We start from the raw sequence: 25,450 nt of genomic DNA, 5'->3' as shown, positions 1-25,450 counted from the left end.
GTCCCTCTGTAAGCAAGATGTGTGGTTTCCAAATTTGATATGAATAAATGAATAAAATAAGGTAATCCTCAATTTATAACCAGTTCAGTTGAGTAAAGTTACAACGGCGTTGAAAAAAGTGACTCATGTTTCGCATTTATGACGCTTTTCCACAATTATGTCCTTTGCAGCATCTCCGTGGTCACGTGATTAAAATTTGGATGCTGGGCAACTGACTCGTATTTATGACGGTTGCAGTGTCCTGGGGTCATGTGATCCACTTTTGCGACCTTCTGACGAGCAAAGTCAACGTGGAAGCCAGATTCACTTAACAGCCGTGTGACTAACTCAGCAATGGCAGTGATTCACTTAACAACTGTGGCAAGAAAGCTAGTAAAATGAGGCAAACTCACTTAAGAACTGTCTCGCTTAGCGACAAGTTTGAGGCTCCATTAGCTGTCATAAGTTGAGGACCCCCTGTAAATAAATTACTATCGTGTTTCCTCCTCTTTGGAGCCTGTTTTTGGCATCTTTCATTTGGATGAGGAGGAGGAGGACTAAAAAAAAATTGGAGATGCACTGAACACCTAAATTTAGACATGCTAGCATTTCGTTAGTAGCTAGAATTAGATCTTTATTCCTCTATTAGATTCTATCCTTTTATTAGATTTTTATTCCTCTGTTAGATTCTATCCCTTTATTATATCTTTATCCTATTCCTCTATTAGATTCTATCCCTCTATTAGATCTTGAGTATATTCCTCTATTAAATTCTACCCCTCTATTAGATCTTGAGTCTATTCCTCTATTAAATTCTATCCCTCTATTAGATCTTGAGTCTATTCCTCTATTAAATTCTACCCCTCTATTAGATCTTGAGTCTATTCCTCTATTAAATTCTATCCCTCTATTAGATCTTGAGTCTATTCCTCTATTAAATTCTATCCCTGTATTAGATCTTGAGTCTATTCCTCTATTAAATTCTATCCCTGTATTAGATCATGAGTCTATTCCTCTATTAAATTCTACCCCTCTATTAGATCTTGAGTCTATTCCTCTATTAAATTCTATCCCTCTTATTAGATCTTGAGTCTATTCCTCTATTAAATTCTATCCCTCTATTAGATCTTGAGTCTATTCCTCTATTAAATTCTATCCCTCTATTAGATCTTGAGTCTATTCCTCTATTAAATTCTATCCCTCTATTAGATCTTGAGTCTATTCCTCTATTAAATTCTATCCCTCTATTAGATCTTGAGTCTATTCCTCTATTAAATTCTATCCCTCTATTAGATCTTGAGTCTATTCCTCTATTAAATTCTATCCCTCTTATTAGATCTTGAGTCTATTCCTCTATTAAATTCTATCCCTCTATTAGATCTTGAGTCTATTCCTCTATTAAATTCTATCCCTCTATTAGATCTTGAGTCTATTCCTCTATTAAATTCTACCCCTCTATTAGATCTTGAGTCTATTCCTCTATTAAATTCTATCCCTCTATTAGATCTTGAGTCTATTCCTCTATTAAATTCTATCCCTCTTATTAGATCTTGAGTCTATTCCTCTATTAAATTCTATCCCTCTATTAGATCTTGAGTCTATTCCTCTATTAAATTCTATCCCTCTATTAGATCTTGAGTCTATTCCTCTATTAAATTCTATCCCTCTATTAGATCTTGAGTCTATTCCTCTATTAAATTCTATCCCTCTATTAGATCTTGAGTCTATTCCTCTATTAAATTCTATCCCTCTATTAGATCTTGAGTCTATTCCTCTATTAAATTCTATCCCTCTATTAGATCTTGAGTCTATTCCTCTATTAAATTCTATCCCTCTTATTAGATCTTGAGTCTATTCCTCTATTAAATTCTATCCCTCTATTAGATCTTGAGTCTATTCCTCTATTAAATTCTATCCCTCTATTAGATCTTGAGTCTATTCCTCTATTAAATTCTACCCCTCTATTAGATCTTGAGTCTATTCCTCTATTAAATTCTATCCCTCTATTAGATCTTGAGTCTATTCCTCTATTAAATTCTATCCCTCTTATTAGATCTTGAGTCTATTCCTCTATTAAATTCTATCCCTCTATTAGATCTTGAGTCTATTCCTCTATTAAATTCTATCCCTCTATTAGATCTTGAGTCTATTCCTCTATTAAATTCTATCCCTCTATTAGATCTTGAGTCTATTCCTCTATTAAATTCTATCCCTCTATTAGATCTTGAGTCTATTCCTCTATTAAATTCTATCCCTCTATTAGATCTTGAGTCTATTCCTCTATTAAATTCTATCCCTCTTATTAGATCTTGAGTCTATTCCTCTATTAAATTCTATCCCTCTATTAGATCTTGAGTCTATTCCTCTATTAAATTCTATCCCTCTATTAGATCTTGAGTCTATTCCTCTATTAAATTCTATCCCTCTATTAGATCTTGAGTCTATTCCTCTATTAAATTCTATCCCTCTATTAGATCTTGAGTCTATTCCTCTATTAAATTCTATCCCTCTATTAGATCTTGAGTCTATTCCTCTATTAAATTCTATCCCTCTATTAGATCTTGAGTCTATTCCTCTATTAAATTCTATCCCTCTATTAGATCTTGAGTCTATTCCTCTATTAAATTCTATCCCTCTATTACAGTGGTTCTCAACCTTCCCAATGCCGCGACCCTTTAATACAGTTCCTCATGTTGTGGTGACCCCCAACCATAAAATTGGTGTCTCGGTTCCTAAGACCATCGAAAATATGTTTTTTCCGGTGGTCTTAGGCGACCCCTGTGAAAGGGTTGTTCGACCTCCAAAGGGGTCCCGACCTACAGGTTGAGAACCACTGAGCTAGATGGAGAGAATGTAAACAGGCAACTGCCACTCACCAATGTGAGTAGGAAATAAAAACCACTTTACTGGTGCAAGGTAAAGGAGAAGGTAGCGAAGGCATTTGGATTTAAATCCTGGGAAGTTTAGGAATCGGCTTTCACTGTCAGAGGCTACAGCTGTAAATTATACTGTTTATGCCTTGCAGTAAAGATTTAGTCTGTATGGAAAATTTCATTTAAGTTATAGAGTGCCAACGTGAAGCCTGGCAGGAGAGTATTTTCAGAGGCAGCATATTTTACCTCAAGGGCATTGGTGAGTTCCTACCGGTTCAGACCGGTTTGGCAAAACCGCTCGTGGTTTGGTGGCCTGGATCGCTGAAACCGGCAGCGACCCAGGCCTGCCACGCCCCTGAACCGGTTGTCCGGGTGGCGCCATAGGCACCGCCATCTTGTTTTTCAGTTCTGTGCATTCGCAGGATAGTTTTAATTGTACTGGGCATGCGCAGGCAGCGCGCATCAAGCATGAGCGGCACGCCTATGGGCGAACCGGCAGTAGTGCCTGCCAGAACCCACCCCTGCTCAAGGGTCCCTCAAGGGTGGACTAACCTTTTTGAGGCCAAAGTCTGTGCAAAACTGCGGACATTCCAAGTTAAAATGGCTTAGAAAAAGTAACTTGAAATGTTTTTCACCCCAGCGGCCCTTGCAGTATCCTCATGGTCCCCTGATCAAAATTTGGACACTTGGCATGTAGTTAGCATGTAGTTGATGATAGTTGCAGTATCCCAGGGTCACGTGATCACCTTCTGGCAAGCAAAGTCAGTGATGAGGCCCGAGTCACTTAACTTAACCACTGTAGTGATTCATTCAATAATTGCGGCAAGAAAGGTCATCAAATGGCAAAACTCAACAACTCTCTTGCTTACCAAAAGAAATTTGGAGTTCAATTGTGGTTAGGGGAGTCAGAGGTGACCTTTACTTGGCTTTTGTGGTAGAGCCAAAGAAAGCTCCCGAGTAAACTTGATTTAATTTATTTTAAATTGATATCAGTCCGTATGATTATTCCCTTACGTATCTATATATAAAAAATGGCTGTGTGTGTGTGTTCCAGCATAACTCTGGAACGCCTTGAGCAATTTCAACCAAACTTGGTACACAGATGACTTACTCTCTGGTAAGACACCCCTAACACTTCTCGGCGTGTGTGTTCTGTTAAGATACAGTCTGTTGTGCCATACTGCCATATTGGCTTCTACTGTACAGCACAGTGGAGTTGCCCTGGTAATGGCTTCAGAGTACTCCACAAGGGGGCTCCCTCTGGTAAGGGGGAAAGCCCAACATTAGAAATTACATTCGGTCCGGACATTTTCCCCCTATAAATAAATACCCAGACAACGCTGGGTTAGCAGCTAGTGTTTAATAATTATTCCCTGTTCAATTAACAATTAAAATATATAGTTTAATGACAACTACTGGAAGGATTGTAGAGGGCTGCAGATTGTGTCTCTCTTGTTTCTCAATTTAAACAAAGAGAGACATTAAGAAGATGATGGTTTGGGTAAACACATCTGCGATCCAAATTACATCCTCTCAAAATTCACTGGGAAATTTGTCGAAAAGAATGATCACTGGGGATATATATCAACTGACCTCCCACTCTTTCCCTCCTTCTCCAGCTGTTTTACAAGGGCAAGCGTTTCTCAACTTGTTCTGCTTTCTTTCCAAAATCATAGGCATTAAGGATAAACATCATCAAATACCGAGTATAAAATATTAAAAGCTTATTTTGCTCTCGAGAGTCAGAAAGTAAGGAAACGTGGCATGTATCCCCTTGCTGACGACTTGTTGGTTCTGTTTTTCAGAGGAATTTCAAGTTGTTCTAACTGGAACAGGATTCACGTTGGGTAGGACACCAGAGAGTGTCGTCTGCAGTTTTATGGTAAACGGAACAACCCTGAGTAAGTATCCCTACAGCACAGAGCATTTGAGTCATCACATTACATATAGTCCTCTGATGTCCACTAAATCAGGGGTCACTAACCTTTCGGACCTCAGGGACCACTAAATTCATAGATTTAAATTACACGGATCACTAATATCTGCCTAGTGACTGGGTGGGCGTGGCTAGGTGGTCATGTGACTGGGTGGGCATGGCCAACTCGATGTCACTCATGTCGAGAGGCGCCTCACCAGCCTCTACTCACCCCTCCCTTGCCAGCACTCCTCGCCTTCCTGCCTGGGCTCCTTAGGGCCCTAACAGGAAGCAGTTGTTAGGGCCACATCCAGGCTGCAGTTGACCTTTGTGGGCGGCAGGTGGGCATGTCCAACTGGGTGGGTCTGGCCAACTGGGTGGGCATGGCTAGTTTGATGCCACTTCCCAAACTGTCGCCATGGTTCCTCTTCACATTGGGTAGACCGGGCTGAAGCAATGCAGGCTGGCCCCTCACATTTTCTAGAACGGCCTGAGATCTGACCATATCGCAGGCCGGACCTGGCCCACAGGCCTTGTGTTTCACACCCCTGCCCTATACCCTTTCAGACAAATATCTCCTCTCTTCTTAAAAGCCTTCAGTGTTGGATGAACCAAAACTTCTGGAGGCAAGAGATACCGCTGGTTAATTAGTCTACCCATTCTCGTAACACGGGTAGAAATCAGCTAAGTTGCTTCAGAAGCTCTTCAGTCTGGTTGCTTGTATCAGAAAATTGCTGGTTCACTGATGGAGCCTCTAGAGCAGTGTTTCTCAACCTTGGCAACTTGGAAGTCCTGTGGACTTCAACTCCCAGAATCCCCCAGGGGATTCTGGGAGTTGAAGTCCACAGGACTTAAAGTTGCCAAGGTTGAGAAACACTGCTCTAGAATAACTTTATTGTCACTTTGAATGTACACTAATCGGCATACATTAAAATGAAATGTCGTTGCATTGGGCTCTCAAAGGGTCACCACCTCCAATATACATTACATTAACATGACAAAATAAGTAAGTAAGTAAGTAAATAAATAAGTAAATATTTAAAAAGCATTCATGTACTACATACATTTCTATGCATATACCCACTTGCATACCTTTTAAAAAATTATTTATTTATTTATTTATTCATTCGTTCCTTTATTTATTTATTCACATCTATCTATCTATCAATCTATCTATCTATCTATCTATCTATCTATCATCTATCTATCTATCTATCTATCTATCTATCTATCTATCTATCTATCTATCGTCTGTCTGTCTGTCTATCATCTATCTATCTATCTATCATCTATCTATCTATCTATCTATCTATCTATCTATCTATCTATCTATCATCTACCTATATCTATCTATCTATCTATCTATCTATCTATCTATCTATCTATCTATCTATCTATCTATCTATCTATCTATCTATCATCTACCTATATCTATCTATCTATCTATCTATCTATCTATCTATCTATCTATCTATCTATCTATCTATCTATCTATCTATCTATCTATCATCTATATCTATCTATCTATCTATCTATCTATCTATCGTCTGTCTGTCTGTCTATCATCTATCTATCTATCTATCATCTATCTATCTATCTATCTATCTATCTATCTATCTATCTATCTATCTATCATCTACCTATATCTATCTATCTATCTATCTATCTATCTATCTATCTATCTATCTATCTATCTATCTATCTATCTATCATCTACCTATATCTATCTATCTATCTATCTATCTATCTATCTATCTATCTATCTATCTATCTATCTATCTATCTATCTATCTATCTATCTATCTATCTATCTATCATCTACCTATATCTATCTATCTATCTATCTATCTATCTATCTATCTATCTATCTATCTATCTATCTATCTATCTATCTATCTATCATCTACCTATATCTATCTATCTATCTATCTATCTATCTATCTATCTATCTATCTATCTATCTATCTATCTATCTATCTATCTATCTATCATCTACCTATATCTATCTATCTATCTATCTATCTATCTATCTATCTATCTATCTATCTATCTATCTATCTATCTATCTATCTATCATCTATCTATCTATCTATCTATCTATCTATCTATCTATCTATCTATCTATCTATCTATCTATCTATCATCTACCTATATCTATCTATCTATCTATCTATCTATCTATCTATCTATCTATCTATCTATCTATCTATCTATCTATCTATCATCTACCTATATCTATCTATCTATCTATCTATCTATCTATCTATCTATCTATCTATCTATCTATCTATCTATCTATCTATCTATTTATCTACCTACCTACCCACCCACCCACCCACCCACCCACCCACCCACCCACCCACCCACCCATCCATCCATTTACCATTTACTTACTTACTTACTTACTAACTCTATACCCACATATATTATATGACACAGAGAAACAACACAGTTTTATGCTCTTTGTTGATCAGCAGATATTCTCCGATTATACAATATATGATCTTTTTGGTCTTTTGCTTGTATTTTTTTAGATGTAAAACCAGAAAAAGTGGAAACTAATTTCATGCTGTGTCCGGCACCTGTTCTCCATGAGGTTGGACAGTAAGTATTTTATCCCATGTTGAGGCATAAGGCAGGGTGAGAGGGAGGAGCTTACTCCAAGGATGTACAGGTAGCCCTTATAACCATTTCTTTAGCGCTCGTTCAAAGTTACCATGACATTGGAAAATTGACTGATGAGCAGTTATTCCACTTAACGGCCATCGCAGCTTCCCCACGGTCACGTGATCGAAATTGGGGTACTTGGCAATTGGCATGTCTTTATGCCAGTTGCAGCATTTCAGGTCATGTGATTGGCACAGTGGTTAGAACGCAGCATTGCAGGCTGACTCTGCCCACTGCCAGGAGTTCGGTCCTGGCCGGCTCAAGGTTGACAGCCTTCCGTCCTTTCGAGGTGGGTAAAATGAGGACCCAGATTGTTGGGGGCAAGAGGCTGACTCTGTAAACCGCTTAGAGAGGGCTATAAAAGCACTATGAAGCAGTATATGTCTTAAGTGCTATTGCTTGGGAAGGAAGGAAGGAAGGAAGGAAGGAAGATGAGAAGGAAGTAATGGAAATGAGAAGGAAGGAAGGAAGCCATTGTGGCATAGTGGTTAGAACGCAGCATTGCAGGCTGACTCTGCCCACTGCTAGGAGTTCAGTCCTGACCGGCTGAAAATTGATTCATCCTTCCATCCTTCCAAGCCTTCCGAGGTGGGTAAAATGAGGACCCAGATTGTTGGGGGCAATAGGTTGAATCTGTAAATTGCTTACAGAGGGCTGGAAGGCATTGTGAAGTGGTAATAAGTTTTAAGTGCTATTGCTATTGCCAATGGTGACCTTCCTGGTTGGCTCCTGACAAGCAAAAATAATGGGAAATGCTGCATTTGCTTACCGACCTACTGATCCATTTAACAACTGCAGTAACCCACTTGACAACTGTGGCAAAAAAAAGGAATAATATCGGCGAAACTCAATTACCAACCACCGTTTAAGAACAGAACCTATGATCCCAATTGTAACTTGTAAGTCGAGGCCTAATTGTACTACCTGGGGCAAACAGGAGAAACGAATGTGAAGTTAAAAGGTTGTTTTTATTTTTGATCTATCTATTACTTCATGGAACGCTAGTCTGAAAGGCAAAATAGGTTCTCCGGGATGGATGTCCTGTGTGATTATTATGGTTCATTGTTAGAAGTGTGCAAAATGTTTGGAATCTAGAAACAAGGGTCGAAAATGGGCTGCTCTGAATATACAGCTTTTCATCCTATTGCAGGGTAGTTTTTGAAAATGGATTCTTGGAGCACGGGGGCGTGGCACGTGGGGAGGGGCGTGTATGCATTGCATTATGGGTGCGAGTACCCGCGGGCACTCTGTCACCGGCATTAAGTATTTTGACCAAGTTCTCTATGCAGAGGGAACATTTTTTTTTCCTACTTCAGGAAAAAGAATGATGAAAGGCGATGGGCATTTGGAATGGTTGACTTTTTGGGGGGAGGTTATTAGAGCTTGGTACATTTGTTAGCATACTTAGTAATCTGCTTCTGTAAGCATTGAGCTTAGGGCACTTACTAGCAGTTGGGGAAGATAGTTTTATGATTCCTCAAAGAGTATGATGGTAAAGTAACTAATACTAGCCCCACAGTATTATTGTCTGAAGGCTAAAGGAGATGCAGTAAAGCTTCATGTTGGCGTTGTGCCATTGCCTGCACGCGCACACACACACACACACGGGCAAGTATGGGTAGGGAGTTAGACTTAGAATGGTAACTCTTAACTAGCATGTTGGGTAGACAATTCTAGGCCAACCTAATGCATAGTTTTTAATCTGTCGAAAGCACAAAAGCATTGCTCCATTTCTCTGTCCCTCCCCACTCTTTCGAAATGGTACATTCCGAACGTCATGTTGAGCTCATCTGTTTTAGCTCCAAGATGATCTCTACAGCGCAACCTGCCAAATGAGCACAAAATGTGCCGAATTTTTATCGCATGTCTTTCCAACCTTGGTGCAAACAAGGAGAACATGTTGTATTTTTATTGTGTTGCACTACAATTGTCAGGATGTACAGGGTTGCTGCAGTCAATGCACACTAAATTATAATGGCAGGGCCAGGAAAGCAGAGAGTAGACTGGAAGCTCTCTTTGTCTATCTCTCTCTCTGTCTGTGTGTGTGTGTGTGTGCGTGTGTGTGTCTTTCTGTCTGTCTGTCTCTCTCTCTCTGTGTGTGTGTGTGTGTGTGTCTTTCTCTCTGTCTCTGTCTCTCTGTGTGTGTGTCTCTCCGTCTCTGTCTCTCTCTCTCTGTCTCTCTCTCTCTCTCTCTCTCTCTCTCTCTCTGTGTGTCTGTCTCCCTCTGTCTCTCTTTCTCTCTGTCTCTGTGTCTCTCTCTGTCTCCCTATCTCTGTCTCTCTGTATCTGTCTCTGTGTCTCTCTCTGTCTCCCCATCTCTGTCTCTCTGTATCTGTCTCTCTGTCTCTGTCTCTGTCTCTCTCTCTCTCTCTATGTCTCTCTCTCTCTTTGACTCTCTCTCTGTCTCTCTCTCTCTGTGTCTTTGTCTCTCTGTCTCTCTCTCTCTCTCTCTCTCTCTGTCTCTCTCTCTCTCCGTCTTTCTCTCTCTGTGTGTCTCTTTTTGTATCTCTGTATCTCTCTGTGTGTCTCTCTGTGTCTCCCCCTCCCCCCTCTCTTTTACATATTACAGATCATTGGGCCATAAATGCATAGATATTGCATAATAAGGTAGGCTTGCAAAAAAAAAAAAAGAATTTTAGCCCCTTGGATGGACATATAAAGTCTTGTGGTTTTGCAGAAACCAAATTTGGCCAAGGCTGCTTTGTAACCAATCACAAAGATGATATATCCCCCAAAGCGAATGTACATATTTGAACTCCTGACTTTCTACTGGCATAATTAGTGCTGTTGTTGGATGCCACCCAAGGTTTGAGTGGTGTGAACTTGAGTTGCTAACTCACTAGCCATTTGCAAAGTGCTTCTCTCCCCCCTCCCTTCTCCAGTGCGGTTTGAATGTGGAGTAGATTAGCCTCCAGGAGGGTGAAAATAGCCTCCCCCGGGCTCCGGAGGCGAGAAAGAGGCTCATTTCTGGACTTCCAGAACTCCTGGAAGGCCCATTTTTTGCCCTCCCAGAGCCATCCAAAATGGGCTGCTTGGAGACTCCTGGGAGGGGAGGGCAGCCAGTCCTTACAACTACCGGTTCAGTGGACCGGATGTAAAATTAACATCCGGTTAACTCAAACTGATCCGAACTGGCTGAATCCCACCCCTGGTCATAAGTCGATTTTTCATTGCTGTTGCCACTTTGAACGGTCACTAAATGAATGGTTATAAGTCAAGGACTACCTGTATTCCAAATGCTGTTTGACCTGTGCAGAACAGAGTGGAGATATTCACAAATCACAAATACTTTTCATTAAATATGCAGCTATAATAAACTTGTATTTTGATCCAGTGGGTGACAGAGAAATCAGAAATAGACACTTTGGTTTGAATTTCTTTCTCTGTCCTAGATTTCATTGGATTGGCCTACTTTACAGGTCTATTTAAAAGATAATTACAGGGTGGGAGCAAGGCACCGTATGAGCTGCTCTAAGCTTAGAAACGTTCTGGGAGACAAATATAATTAACCATCGCTCTGCAATTCAACCCTTACTTTTGGTTTTTATCGCGCTCTGAAGTCAGTGGTAAGTCCGCTAGATTCTCCATCCTGTGGTCATCCTGTGGCATCCTTCATCCTGGCCTTCTGAAAATCCCAGTGGATGGTCACTAATGATCTCAGTGCCAGAGCCCACGGTAACAACATTGCCAAAAAGGCATTAAGAGTTGTGAACCTAATCTTGCACAGCTTCTTCTCTGGTAATATAGTACTGCTAACCAGAGCATACAAAACATTTGCTAGACCAATTCTCAAATACAGCTCATCTGTCTGGAACCAGCACTGCATATCGGACATTAATACAATCGAGTGAGTCCAGAGATATTTCACGAGGAGAGTCCTCCACCCCTCTGCTCGCAACAGAATACCTTATGCCACCAGACTTGAAATTTTGGGCTTACACAATTTAGAACTTTGCCGTCTTCAATCCGACCTAAGCGTAGTACATAAAATTATCTGCTACAATGTTCTACCTGTCAATGACTACTTCAGCTTCAACCACAACAACACACAAGCACACAATAGATACAAACTTAAGGTAAACCACTCCAAACTTGATTGCAGAAAATACGACTTCAGCAACAGAGGGGTCAATGCCTGGAATGCACTACCTGACTCTGTGGTTTCTTCCCCAAACCCCCAAAGCTTTAACCTTAGACTGTCTTCTATCGACCTCACCCCATTCCTAAGAGGTCTTTAAGGGGGGGTGGGTGCATAAGTGCACCAGTGTGCCTACTGTCCCTGTCCTAATGTTTCTTTTTATTCGTATCCATTTCATGTATCCAAAATCATGTTTATACTTACATATTTTATCTAATACATGCTTGGCAAAATGATAGATAGATGATAGATAGATAGATAGATAGATAGATGATGATGATGATAGATAGATAGATAGATAGATAGATAGATAGATAGATAGATGATAGATAGATAGATAGATATAGATAGATAGTAATGCATACTTGGCAAGATAGATAGATAGATAGATAGATAGATAGATAGATAGATAGATAGATAATAGATAGATGATAGATAGATGATAGATAGATGATAGATAAATAGATAGATAGTCATCCTTGGCGAAATAGATATAGACAGACAGATGGACGGGTGCACAGACAGACAGACAGAAAGAAAGAAAGTAATTCATCCTTGGCGAAATAGATATAGACAGACGGACGGACGCACAGACAGACAGACAGAAAGAAAGAAAGTAATTCATCCTTGGCAAAATAGAGATAGATAGATAGATAGATAGATAGATAGATAGATAGATAGATGGATGGATGGATGGGTGGGTGGGTGGGTGGGTGGGTGGGTGGGTGGATGGATGGATGGATGGATGGATGGATGGATGGATGGATAGATAGATAGATAGATAGATAGATAGATAGATAGATAGATAGAAAGTCATCCTTGGCGAAATAGATATAGACAGACAGACAGACAGACAGACATAGATAGTAATGCATACTTGGCGAAATAGAGAGAGAGAGAGAGAGAGAGAGAGAGAGAGAGAGAGAGAGAGAGAGAGATACATACTTGGCAAAATAGATAGATGGATAGATAGATAGAAATGCATACTTGGCGAAATAGATAGATAGATAAATAGATAGATGATAGATAGACAGACAAACAGACAGACAGACAGAAATGTGGGATGAGCTTTAGGCCTCATTTATATTGGACGGTTCATCATCTTGCATTTTGTTAAAAGGGAAAACAACAGCCTTCACCGTTCTACGACGTAGCTTGAGGAGTCTCTCTCTTGGCCGGCCCCCACTTTTTACCAGCAAGCTGTTTTTCGGTGCTATAATAATGTACCCGTTTCTTTCTGTAAAGCAACTTGGAAGCTCAAGTGAGATTCATGCATTATGGCATCCAACCGATTTTGAAGCCGAGTTTTTCTTATTAATTCACAGCAGCATCTGGCTAAAGAGGAGGGCAAGGGGATTGTCAGATCCATGAACCAGGCACAGCTGAGTCATTCTGGAAGAATATGATACGTTTGGTAGACAACTCGGTGGCCTCCTGTGTTGTCAGCCGAAGCTGGCGCCTGAAACCACTTTGCAAAAGAGAAATAATGCAGATAGTTAACTCCTGTCAAAGCTATTCAGAAGTGAACCTTAACTCAGTTTAGCAGGAGTTACTCTCCGGTGTATACAGGTAGTCCTCGAGAACAGTTCATTTAGTGACCGAAGTTGCAACAGCGCTGAAAAAAGTGACGACCATTTTTCACACTTATGACCGTTTCAGCATCCCCCTTGCTCACGAGATCAACATTCCCAGTTTAGTTACAACAGCTTTGAAAAAGTGACTCATTTTTCACACTTACGACCCTTTCCCACAGTTACGTCCTTTGCAGCATCTCCGTGGTTATGTGATCAAAATTCGGATGCCTTGCAACTGGTTCATATTTACGACGGCTGCAGTGTCCCGCGGTTGCGTGATCCGCTTTTGTGACCTTCTGACTAGCAAATTCAATGGGGAAGCCAGGTTCACTCAACAACTTTGTTACTAATTTAACCACTGTGGCGATTCACTTAACAACTGTGGCCAGAAGAGTCGTAGTGTTGGGCGAAACACACTTTACTAATGTCTCGTGTAATTTTGGGCTTAATGGTGGTCGTACTTCGAGGACTACCTCTATAGGATCCTAATTATTAGCGATTTTTATTTTTTCTGATTGGGTTTATAACCAAGCCATGGAGGGTTTAAATCTGGGTTTATAGAAGAAATGTCATCCTAAAATGTTGTCAAACAGGGGTGTCAAACTTGCTGGATGTGTCATGCGCTGGCCACGCCCCCACCCCTGGTTTAGCACAGGAAAAAAAGTTGTGATTTGTCACGTGACAACAACATGTCGGTGAGAGTTTGACACCCTTGCTGTAAAACATAAGTGATTTCACTGTTGGCTAAATCCATGGACTCCCTATTATGGTTTATTGTAATGTGTTTTTCCAAATTGTGAAAGTACTAGATTATATTCAAGCAAACTATATGAATGGAGTAGATACAGTCAGTCAACTCTACTACTCTGACTGTCTGAGCCGAAGAAGCTTCTTGGATGAGAATAGAATAGGCTAGAACAGAGTAGAGCAGAGTAGAGTAGAGTAGAGTAAATAGAATAGAATAGGATAGGATAGAACAGAGTAGAGTAGAGTAAATAGGATAGGATAGGATAGGATAGAACAGTGTAGAGTGGAGTAGAATAGAATAAATAGAATAGAATAGGATAGGATAGAACAGAGTAGAGTAGAGTAAATAGCATGGAATAGGCTAGGATAGAACAGAGTAGAGTAGAGTAGAGTAAATAGAATAGGATAGGATAGGATAGAACAGTATAGAGTAGAGTAGAGTAGAGTAGAGTAAATAGCATAGGATAGGATAGGATAGAACAGAGTAGAGTAGAGTAGAGTAGAGTAAATAATAGACTAGAATAGAATAGAATAGAATAGAATAGAATAGAATTCTTTATTGGCCAAGTGTGATTGGACACACAAGGAATTTGTCTTTGGTGCATATGCTCTCAGTGTACATAAATAAAATATAATATTCATCAAGAATCATAAGATACAACGCTTAGTGATAGTCATAGGTTACTAATAAGCAATCAAATTATACCAGGAAACAAATAAAATAATATAAATTTTAAAGATACAAGCAACATGGTTATAGTCATAAGTGGAAAGAGATAGGTAGTAGGAAAGAGATAGGTATTAGGAAGGAAGAGAAGAATAATAGTAACACGGTCTTAGTAGATAATTTGACTGTTGTGGGGATTAGTAGTTTAGCAAAGTGTTGGCATTCGGGGAAAAACTGTCCTTGTGTCTAATTGTCTTGGTGTGCAGTGCTCTATACTGTATATTTTGAGGGTAGGAGTTGAAACAATTTATGTCCAGGATGTGGGGGGTCTGTAGATTTTTTCACAGCCCTCTTTTTGACTCACGCAGTGTGTACAGGTCCTCGATGGAAGGCAGGTTGGCAGCGATTGTTTTTTTCTGCAGTCCTGATTATCCTCTGAAGTCCGTGTCTGTCTTGTTGGGTTGCAGAACCAAACCAGACAGTTATAGAGGTGCAGATGGCAGACTCAATGATTCCCCCGTAGAACAGAATCAGCAAATATCTTCCAAGAAAAACCCGAAAGTCCATTTGTGTTGACTGAGAATCTCCATAAACACTCACACAACAGTGACATATTGCAGAATATGATTATCCATCCAATGTCTTTCTAATATTTCCTGTGCACCTTCCTTTCTCTTTTTCCCTGAACATGTTCCAACAGATATTGGAGTTCATTACAGACCTCTGTTGGTGCTTCTTCAACTTATTCACCAATTTATCAGCCTTTGATCTTTTTTTTTTTTTTTTGCTACAGCTAATGAAGGAAAGTTTGCTGGTTTGATAATTGCTAGTCATTCCATTGGGCCTGAAGGCCCCAACATTGAATTTTCAATGGCCTTTTTTTTTTCTTTAAAAGGGAAGAAGTGACTCCCCCTTCCCCCCACTTCTATTTCTCAAATGTATGTAGTGGATTTTATGTAGTGGTTCCTCTCGGCCTCACCCTGGAGGCTGAGTGATGGTACCCAAGGACTGGTCAACATTATAGTGCTGTTGTTTTATTTGTTTTAGAAGCATGCAGGGTAGGGACTGCGGTGCAAGGTGACGGCTACGGAGTGTGTTTGTCTAATTAACTTTTGGCACACGATGCCGAACCATTAAGAAGCTAGTTAGTAGCGCTCCGGAATAAACACATCTGGTCCTGCAAAGAGAAGCGGTTCTGCCTGGCGTTGGGTGACAGATGTGCTGATGGCTCCCTCCGTCCTCTCCTTTAAATAATTAACAATGTGCTGCTGGACAAGTCCTCAAAGCCAGCTGTTTGCTCCACCCTCATTAGCTTGCAGCATCTCGTATAGTGCACAGCTTTTCTTTTGGCTATTCTGACAAAAGTCCTTTGCTGGGCAGGGGTTGGAAGGGGGGTGAGCTGGGGGGGAAATCGCAACTTTTGAAATAAGACTAGACCAGAGGTAGAATTCAGCCGGTTTGGACCGGTTCACCAGAACTGGTAGTGGAAATCATGGGTGTGTATCTCTCCCACCCACCCACCCCCGGTTCTATGCCGTCTTATTTAGGCACATTTTCAAGCCAAAGCGCATGCATGGAAGGCCAAGGACAAGCATGGACGGAGTGCGAAGTGCGAAGTGTGCCTGCTCATATTTGTGACCCGTAGGGGAAGTAAGGACGGCACGTGGTGGCTCAGTGGCTAAGATGCTGAGCTTGTCGATCGAAAGGTTGGCCGTTCGGCGGTTTGAATCCTTAGCGCCACGTAACCGAGTGAGCTCCCATGACTTGTCCCAGCTTCTGCCAATGTAGGCGTTCGAAAGCATGTAAAAATGCAAGTAGAAAAATAGGGACCACCTTTGGTGGGAAGGTAACAGCGTTCCGTGCGCCTTTGGCGTTTAGTCATGCCGGCCACATGACCACAGAGACGTCTTCGGACAGCGCTGGCTCTTTGGCTTTGAAATGGAGATGAGCACCGCTCCCTGGAGTTGGGAACAACTAGCAGATATGTGCAAAGGGAACTTTTACCGTTACCTTTTAGGGGAAGCAAGTGAATACCACCCCTGGACTAGGCATTTGGTTTCTGGGGTTTGCAAAGGCACTTGGGGTGGTTGCAATGGAACCCAGGCCACCCACATGAGAAAGCGTTCAGGGGCTTGAGAGATTGATATCTGCTTCTGGACAAAGAGCATCTTGGCAAGTCCCACCCAAATGTTTCCATTGGTTTAGATGTGGTGGTGAACATCCGTCTTTCAAAAATAGTAGTGATTTGTCTTAAGAGTTATTCCCCTGACAAATGTATGGCTGCTCAGCTTGGAACATCTGGGGACATCCCATTCAACCGGTGCAACAACTGGTTCGCTGAGCTCGCACACATTGCATTTGAAATTGGCACTAAAACGTACCTTTTCCTGCAGCCCCAGTGAGTAAAACAATGGAGCTCGGCTGCGCAGATCAGCTGGGCTTCCAATGAAGGAAATATAGGACGAAATAGAACAGGGGCGGGTGGGCTGATCCCCGGAGCTACCAGTTCACTCAAACCGGGCCGAACTGGCTGAATCCCACCCCTGGATTTATGAGTAATTACAGCAATGAAGATAGAGAAGAGAGAAAGAGTAAGAGTGAGGCCACGCTTGGAATACTGCATTCAGTTCTGGTCGCCACGATGTAGAAAAGATGTGGAGACTCTAGAAAGAGTGCAGAGAAGAGCAACAAAGAGGATTAGGGGACTGGAGACTAAAACATATGAAGAACGGTTGCAGGAACTGGGTATGTTTAGCTTAAGAGAAAGAAGGACTAGGGGAGACATGATAGCAGAGTTCCAATATCTCAGGGGTTGCCACAAAGAAGAGGGAGTCAAACTATTCTCCAAGGCACCTGAGGGTAGAACAAGAAGCAATGGGTGGAAACTAATCAAGGAGAGAAGCAACTTAGAACTGAGGAGAAACTTCCTGACAGTTAGAACAATTAATCAGTGGAACAGAAGTTGCCTCCAGAAGTTGTGAATGCCCCAACACTGGAAGTCTTTAAGAAGATGTTGGATAGCCATTTGTCTGAAACGGTATAGGGTTTTCCTGCCTAGGCAGGGGGTTGGACTAGAAGACCTCCAAGGTCCCTTCCAACTCTACTATTGTATTATTGTAGAAAGGAGAGTGTACAAATTCCATTGATTTATTTATTTTATGTTTTATTTATTTTATATTTTATGTTTTATTTATTTATTTTTATTTTATTTATTTTATTTATTTTATTTATTTTATTTATTTTATTTATTTTATTTATTTTATTTATTTTATTTATTTTATTTATTTTATTTATTTTATTTATTTTATTTATTTTATTTATTTTATTTATTTTATTTATTTTATTATTTATTTTTTGGCATTTGTCAAACAAAAGCGGGAACAAGAATAAGAGAATAAAAATACAATGACAAGAAAGATAGGCACGTTAAGTGCACTTATGCACGCCCCCCTCTATGGACCACTTAAGTAGGAAGTAGGCCACGGAAGTCAATTTGTGACTGAAACTGACAATTTGTAGCTGAGACAACTGAATCAGGTAGGGCATTCCCGACGTTGACAACTCTGTTACAGAATTTATATGTTTGTGATTCATCTCTACTTCATATTTGTATCTGAGAATCTTGTTTTGTGCGACAGTGGATGCTCTATTTGGAGACTAGGAAGGCCAATGCTTTGTTTGCCTGATTTGCAAGAAAATAGACCTCTTAATAAGTAGCTTAAGTCTGTTGATGGCCAACGAGACAAGCCACAAAGAGAAATATTTAGTACTTTTTAAAATGTCCAAACTTTTGTTATATTTTATACTGACTGACGGAGCAATTCTCACTGGCTTCTTCTGTTTCTGCAGATTTTTTTTTTCCCCTTTTAAAAAAAATGTTTTTTTCCCCCACAACAGTCAACAATAGCGCAGCTGTCCTTCTGTCTAGTAGAGATCTCAAACCTGCAATTTGGCAAGAAGAAAAGGAACAAATTGGATAAATACCAGTAAGCGGTTGCAGAAGGGAAAAAAAAGAGAGATTGAAATGAACTCTACAACTTGTTTGATAGAAATGATTTAAAGAGGCATATGGTATAGTTAAGTGTGCTTTCAAAAACATTGGCCTACTTTTGTGAATCAGATTTTGCATTATTTTAAAGTTATTGAAATAGAAAAAAGGGACGTCAGGATGTGAATGATACATATTTAAAGCATACATCTCTCTCCTTCCCAAAACATGTACAATCATCCATTGATAATTCAGGACAACATTGACACAAGGGTAATGCTTTGAATTAATCAGCCTTGTGTGACTAAAGATTTAGAATTTAGAATAACAGAGTTGGAAGGGACCTTGGCGGTCTTCTAGTCCAACCCCTGCTCAAGTAGGAAACCCTATACTATTGCAGACAAATGATTGTCCAATCTCTTAAAGACTTCCAGTGTTGGAGCACCCACTTCTGGAGGCAAGTTTTTCCACTGATTAATTGTTCTAACTGTCAGGAAGTTTCTCCTCAGTTCTAAGTTGCTTCTCTCCTTGATTAGTTTCCACCCATTGCTTCTTGTTCTGTCCTCAGGTGCCTTGGAGAATAGTTTGACTCCCTCTTCTTTGTGGCAACCCCTGAGATATTGGAAGACTGCTATCATGTCTCCCCTAGTCCTTCTTTCTCTTAAGCTAAACATACCCAGTTCCTGCAACCGTTCTTCATGTTTTAGTCTCCAGCCCCCTAATCCTCTTTGTTGCTCTTCTCTGCACTCTTTCTAGAGTCTCCACATCTTTTCTACATCGTGGCGACCAAAACTGGATGCGGTATTTCAAGTGTGGCCTTACCAAGGCCTTATAAAGTGGTTTTAACACTTCACATGATCTTGATTCTATTCCTCTGTTAATGATGTGGGGCTGTTGATAAAGATGGTTGGCATGAGGATCATGGTCTGTTGGAATTATTTTGGTTGGGACCACTTTTTTGTGAGGTCAAGATCCAGTACAGATAGTCCTTGACCTACGACCACAATTGAGTACTAATGTGGACGCCGCCGGGCCCATTCCAACCGTACCCGTTGGAACGGGATCCAGAACCCACCACTGGTCCAATCACACTTGGCCAATAAAGAATTCTATTCTATTCTATTCTATTCTATTCTATTCTATTCTATTCATATCCCATTCCATCTATTCCATTCCATTCTATTCCTTTCATTCTTTATTCTATTCTATTCTGAATTCTATTCTATATTCTATTTTATTCTGAATTCTATGCTATGCTATGCTATTCTACCTTTTTAAAGTGTTATTCATAATAATTATTCCATGTTGTCTGGAGAATTCCCTGCTGGGTGGGGAATTTTGGAAGTTTAAGTTCATAAGTCTTATATTTGCCAAGTTTGGAGACCCCCTGATCTAGTGTGATATAGGTCCATTTAGACTTTATAATGCCTTGGTAAGGCCACACTTGGAATACTGCATCCAGATTAGGGGACTGGAAGATAAAACACATAAAGACCTATTGCAGGAACTGGGTATGTCTAGTTTAATGAAAAGAAGGACCAGGGGAGACATGATAGCAGTGTTCTGATATCTCAGGGGTTGCCACAAAGAAGAGTGAGTCAAACTATTCTCCAAGGCACCTGGGGGCAGAACAAGAAGCACTGGGTGGAAACTAATCAAGGAGAGAAGCAACTTAGAACTGAGGAGAAACTTCCTGACAGTGAGAACAATTAATCAGTGGAACAACTTGCCTCCAGAAGGTATGAATGCTCCAACACTGGAAGTTTTTAAGAGGATGTTGGATAACTGTTTGTCTCAAGTGGTGTAGGGTTTCCTGCCTAAGCAGGGGGTTGGACTAGAAGACCTCCGAGGTCCCTTCCAACTCTGCTATTCTATTCTAAACGTCTGAAATATTTCCCCGAGAGAGCAGAGATGAGGAAAATCAGTGCAGCCCCTCCAAACAATCTAGCAAAGATCCATTAAATCAGCCCAGAAAGGGCGCCACTTTGACATAAAACTTTCAAAACTAGATGAAAGCATGGTTATCACTTGCTGCGCCTACCCTTCGGGGAGGTGGGTGGGTCAAATCTGGTGTGCAACACTAAAAAAAAATCCCATTGACTTGTCCTTTGTGGGGGGGGGTCGTGCTTTGCTGCGTCCGATGACCGGGTGGTTGAGATTTGCAAGAGTGTTGGCATCATAGTTTGCCTGGGAAGGGCCTCCTCCTTGCTCATTTCATTGGGGTGCCAGGTCGGCAGGGCGCATTTAACAAAGCTTGGCCTGATCTGAGGAGGACTCATTTGTTTTAGTGTTGTGCCTCGCTGGCAGTGCTCTTTGTTGGTTATTTAGCAGAAGCAGTCTAGTACAGTGAATTACAATGCCGCAGAGAAAGCTGGCATAGAGAGCAGTAAGTGGCTCTTATTGCTGTCTCCCCTGTCTCAAAAAGCAATAAACATTTGGGTAGTGTCTGTATTAGCCTGGCACCCTTTGTTCTGACCGAGGCTTCCCAAGAGCATGAAGCAAATTCCTTGTCCCGACAAAAACCCCTTTTATTAATCCATTGTGAATTCTGCTCATTCACATCTAGCAAAGTCTTTCAAGGGAGGATTTACAGTCACAGACCTTATCTGGCTTGGAGAGCTGCCAGGCCGAAACAGATTGTTTCAACCCCTACCCTCAAAATGACACTATAAAGCACACCAGAACAATTAGACACAAGGACAGTTTTCCCCCCGAACGCCATCACTCTGCTAAACAAATAATTCCTTCACCACTGTCAAACTATTTACTAAGTCTGCATTACTATTACTATTAATCTTCTCATTGTTCCTATCACCCATCTCCTTCCACTTATGACTGCATGACTGTATCTTTGTTGCTTGTATCCTTACGATTTATATTGTTTCCTAGTATGATTTGATTGCTTATTTGTACCCTTTGACGATCATTAAGTGTTGTACCTTATGACTCTTGATGAATGTATCTTGTCTTTTTATGTACACTGAGAGCATCTGTACCAAAGAACAAAATCATTGGGTGTCTAATCACACTTGACCACTAAAGAATTCTCTTCCCTTCCCTTCCCTTCCCTTCCCTTCCCTTCCATTCCATTCCATTCCATTCTATTCTATTCTATTCTATTCTATTCTATTCTATTCTATTCTATTCCATTCTATTCCATGCTATGCTATTTCTAATTCTAATTCTAATTCCATTATTCTATTCTATTCCTTTCATTCTTTATTCTATTCTATTCTATTCTGAATTCTATGCTATGCTATTCTATTCTATTCTGAATTCTATGCTATGCTATTCTATTCTATTCTGAATTCTATTCTGAATTCTATTCTGAATTCTATTCTGAATTCTATTCTGAATTCTATTCTGAATTCTCTTCTCTTCTATTCTATTCTCTTCTATTCTATTCTATTCTACTCTATCTTCAAGCTGCCACGGTTGTTATAAAGGATAGTTGAGATAAATTGGCATATAGCTGACAGAACTGGTTCAAGGAAGGCCGTGGTTCAGCCTTAGTAGATAAAATGCTCCCGAGATCGTAAATCCACAAACATCTAAGAAAATCTGACACTTCCATCTTAAAGATAAGCATATAAGGGAACTTGCTGAGGCTGTACAAATTTGGGCCAGGAGCAGCTGATCTCTAATCCTTACCATGTGTTTGGGGTTTTTCCAAAGTTATTTGAAGAAACAAGAAACGAGCTTTCCTATTTATGTTTCTCTGCTGCCTAATTTCTCTTTCTAGAAGGCCTCACCAAGTCTTAATTAGTGGCCTTTATGCTATATCTGTGTTGCTGGAGTGGTAATTAGTGAGTTTATTGCCAGTCCTGACCTTTTTATGGGCGTGAGTAAATCCATGTAATTCTTCACATCTCAAGAACTCACAGTTGGATTGACTGCTCAAATCTTTTTTTTTTCAGATGGTCATTTTTATTACTTTTATGTTTCTGGCATGAACAGTTGAGTAAGTTGAGTTGAGTCCAGGGTTTTAGATCTCATTGGACCATAAGCCAGCAGGATGAGTCCCTGGTACTGTCTTCCTTCCATTCCATGTTTCTTAAGGTAACATAGCCTACCAGTCTGTTTCGAGACTGAGTACAAACCATTGATACTGTCACTTGAATGGGGACCAAGAATATTTAAACAGATTAACAGAGCTGGAGGCGAACCTGTAGGTCATCTAGTCCAGCAGTCACCAACTGGTGGTTCGTGAGAAAATTTTGGTAGTCCGCAGAAATATTATTTGCATTTTTTAATATTGCACTAAATCAAGGGTCCTCAAACTATGGCCCTGCGTACAGTGAAAATTGTGTTGTGTCTCCCACTTCAGGGTCTTTTTGTGCAGGTTGGAGGGGGGCAGAAATTCCGACTTGGGGTCTGCTTCAGCCTCCTGGTGGGGGGCTTTGGGTGAAGGCTGGAGGGAAGCGCTGCTGGTGGCAAAGAGCCGGAGGGCCTCGTTCCGGTGGGACTGCATCATGGCCTGGAACTGGCTGACCATCTCAGCCCACTGAGCCTCCAGGCGCCAGCACCTGGCCTTGCACTTCTGCAGGCCTTCCCTCTGCTTGGAAAGCCTGTGCTCCTAGTCCTTAGTGAGGTGCTTCTGCTGAGCCTCCTTCTCGGTCAGATCCAATTTGAACTGAGCTGTTTTGCCAACTCTTTCTCCTGGTGGCTGCTTAGCTCCAGCAACTGCTTCCTGTTGGGGCCCTAAAGACCCCGGGCAGGCAGGTGAGGAGTGTGTGGGAGAGGAGGGGTAAGTAGAGGCCAGCGAGATGCCCCTCGATGTGAGTGACATTGAGTTGGCCATGCCCAACCAGTCACATGACCACCTAGTCACGTCCACCCAGCCAGTCATTAGGCAGATCATATTAATGGTCCATGGGATTTGAAATTATGGATTTAGTGGTCCCTGAGGTCTGAAAGGTTGGTGACCAACCTTAATCCAACCCCCCACCCAAGCAGAAGACCCCACACCATTTTTGACAGGTGGCAGTCCAGTCTCTTTTTGAAAGCTTCCAGTGATGAAGCTCTCACAACTTCTGAAGGCAACTTCTGTTCCACTGGTAGATTGTTCTCACTATCAGAAAATTTCTCCTTATTTCCAGGTTGAATCTCTCCTTATTCGTTTCCATCCATTGTTCCTTGTCTGGCCTTCTGATGCTTTGGAAAATAATTTGACTCCTTCCTCTCTCCCCTCCCCTCAAATATCGGAATCCTGCTATTATGTCTCCCCTGGTCCTTCTCTTCACTAGACTAGCTTCACTAGACTTCTGAGAGAGGGGCGGTCTAGAAATTGAATAAAGATAAAGATAGCCATGCCCAGTTCCTGCAACCGTTCATCGTATATCCATTCAAGTCACTTTATAAAGCCTTGGTAAGGCCACACTTGGAATCCTGCATCCAGTTTTGGTCGCCACGATGTAGAAAAGATGTAGAGACTCTAGAAAGAGTGCAGAGAAGAGCAACAGAGAGGATTAGGGGACTGGAGGCTAAAACATATGAAGAACGGTTGCAGGAACTGGGTATGTTTAGCTTAAGAGAAAGAAGGACTAGGGGAGACATGATAGCATTATTCCAATATCTCAGGGGTTGCCACAAAGAAGAGGGAGTCAAACTATTCTCCAAGGCACCTGAGGACAGAACAAGAAGCAATGGGTGGAAACTAATCAAGGAGAGAAGCAACTTAGAACTGAGGAGAAACTTTCTGACAGTGAGAACAATTAATCAGTGGAACAGAAGTTGCCTCCAGAAGTTGTGAATGCCCCAACACTGGAAGTCTTTAAGAAGATGTTGGATAGCCATTTGTCTGAAACGGTATAGGGTTTTCCTGCCTAGGCAGGGGGTTGGACTAGAAGACCTCCAAGGTCCCTTCCAACTCTACTATTGTATTATTGTATTATTGTAGAAAGGAGAGTGTACAAATTCCATTGATTTATTTATTTTATGTTTTATTTATTTTATATTTTATGTTTTATTTATTTATTTTTATTTTATTTATTTTATTTATTTTATTTATTTTATTTATTTTATTTATTTTATTTATTTTATTTATTTTATTTATTTTATTTATTTTATTTATATTTTATTTATTTTATTTATTTTATTTATTTTATTTATTTTATTTATTTTATTTATTTTATTTATTTTATTTATTTTATTATTTATTTTTTGGCATTTGTCAAATATCTCAGGGGCTGCCACAAAGAAGAGGGAATCAAATATTCTCCAAAACACCTAAAAACCTCAATTGATGGAGCCCTCACAATGACTGGAGGGAAGCCGTTCCACTGATTAATTGTTCTAATGATTAGGGGACTCCTTAGTTCTAGATTGCTTCTCTCCTTGATTATTTTCCATCGATTGCTTCTTGCCAGTGCCTCCAGGTGCTTTGGAGAATAGGTTGACCCTCTCTTCTTTATGGCAGCCTCTCAAATATTGGAATATTGCTGTCACGTCACTCCCTAGTCTTTCTTTTCATTAAACTAGACATATTCCAACTCCTGCAACCGTCCTTCATATGTTTTAGCCCCCAGTCCCCTAATTAGCTTTGTTGCTCTTCTCTGCACTCCTTCTAGAATCTCCACATCTTTTTCCCATCGTGGCAACCAAAACAGGATGCAGTATTCCCAGTGTGGTCTTATCAAGATATTATAAAGTGGTCTTAACTTGTGAAGGGTTTGTTTCAGAAATACAATACAATACAATACAATACAATACAATACAATACAATAGTAGAGTTGGAAGGGACCTTGGAGGTCTTCTAGTCCAATCCCCTGCCTAGGCAGGAAACCCTATACTATACTATAGTTCTAGGTTGCTTATAGTTTTCTTAATTATTATTTTTGTACTGTGGAAGTTATTATTATATGGTTGTAAGCCGCTACTTTATTGATTCAGTAGTACAATAC

At 40.6% G+C, this 25,450-nt stretch overlaps 1 protein-coding gene across 1 annotated transcript in view; it reads left to right on the top strand.

The window, feature by feature from the left end:
- ANTXR2 (ANTXR cell adhesion molecule 2) overlaps positions 1–25,450 on the top strand; it is a 165,236-nt gene that overhangs the window by 48,037 nt on the left and 91,749 nt on the right. Inside the window, exons 9-10 of the mRNA XM_081960413.1 lie at positions 4,658–4,753; positions 7,302–7,371. Of these exons, the coding sequence (XP_081816539.1) occupies positions 4,658–4,753; positions 7,302–7,371 (166 nt within the window). The remainder of the gene's footprint in view (positions 1–4,657; positions 4,754–7,301; positions 7,372–25,450) is intronic.

The sequence above is a fragment of the Natrix helvetica genome (assembly GCF_964273705.1).
Source record: "Natrix helvetica genome assembly, chromosome: 7".
Lineage (NCBI taxonomy): Eukaryota > Metazoa > Chordata > Lepidosauria > Squamata > Natricidae > Natrix > Natrix helvetica.
This window is presented reverse-complemented; position numbering and strand designations above follow the sequence as displayed.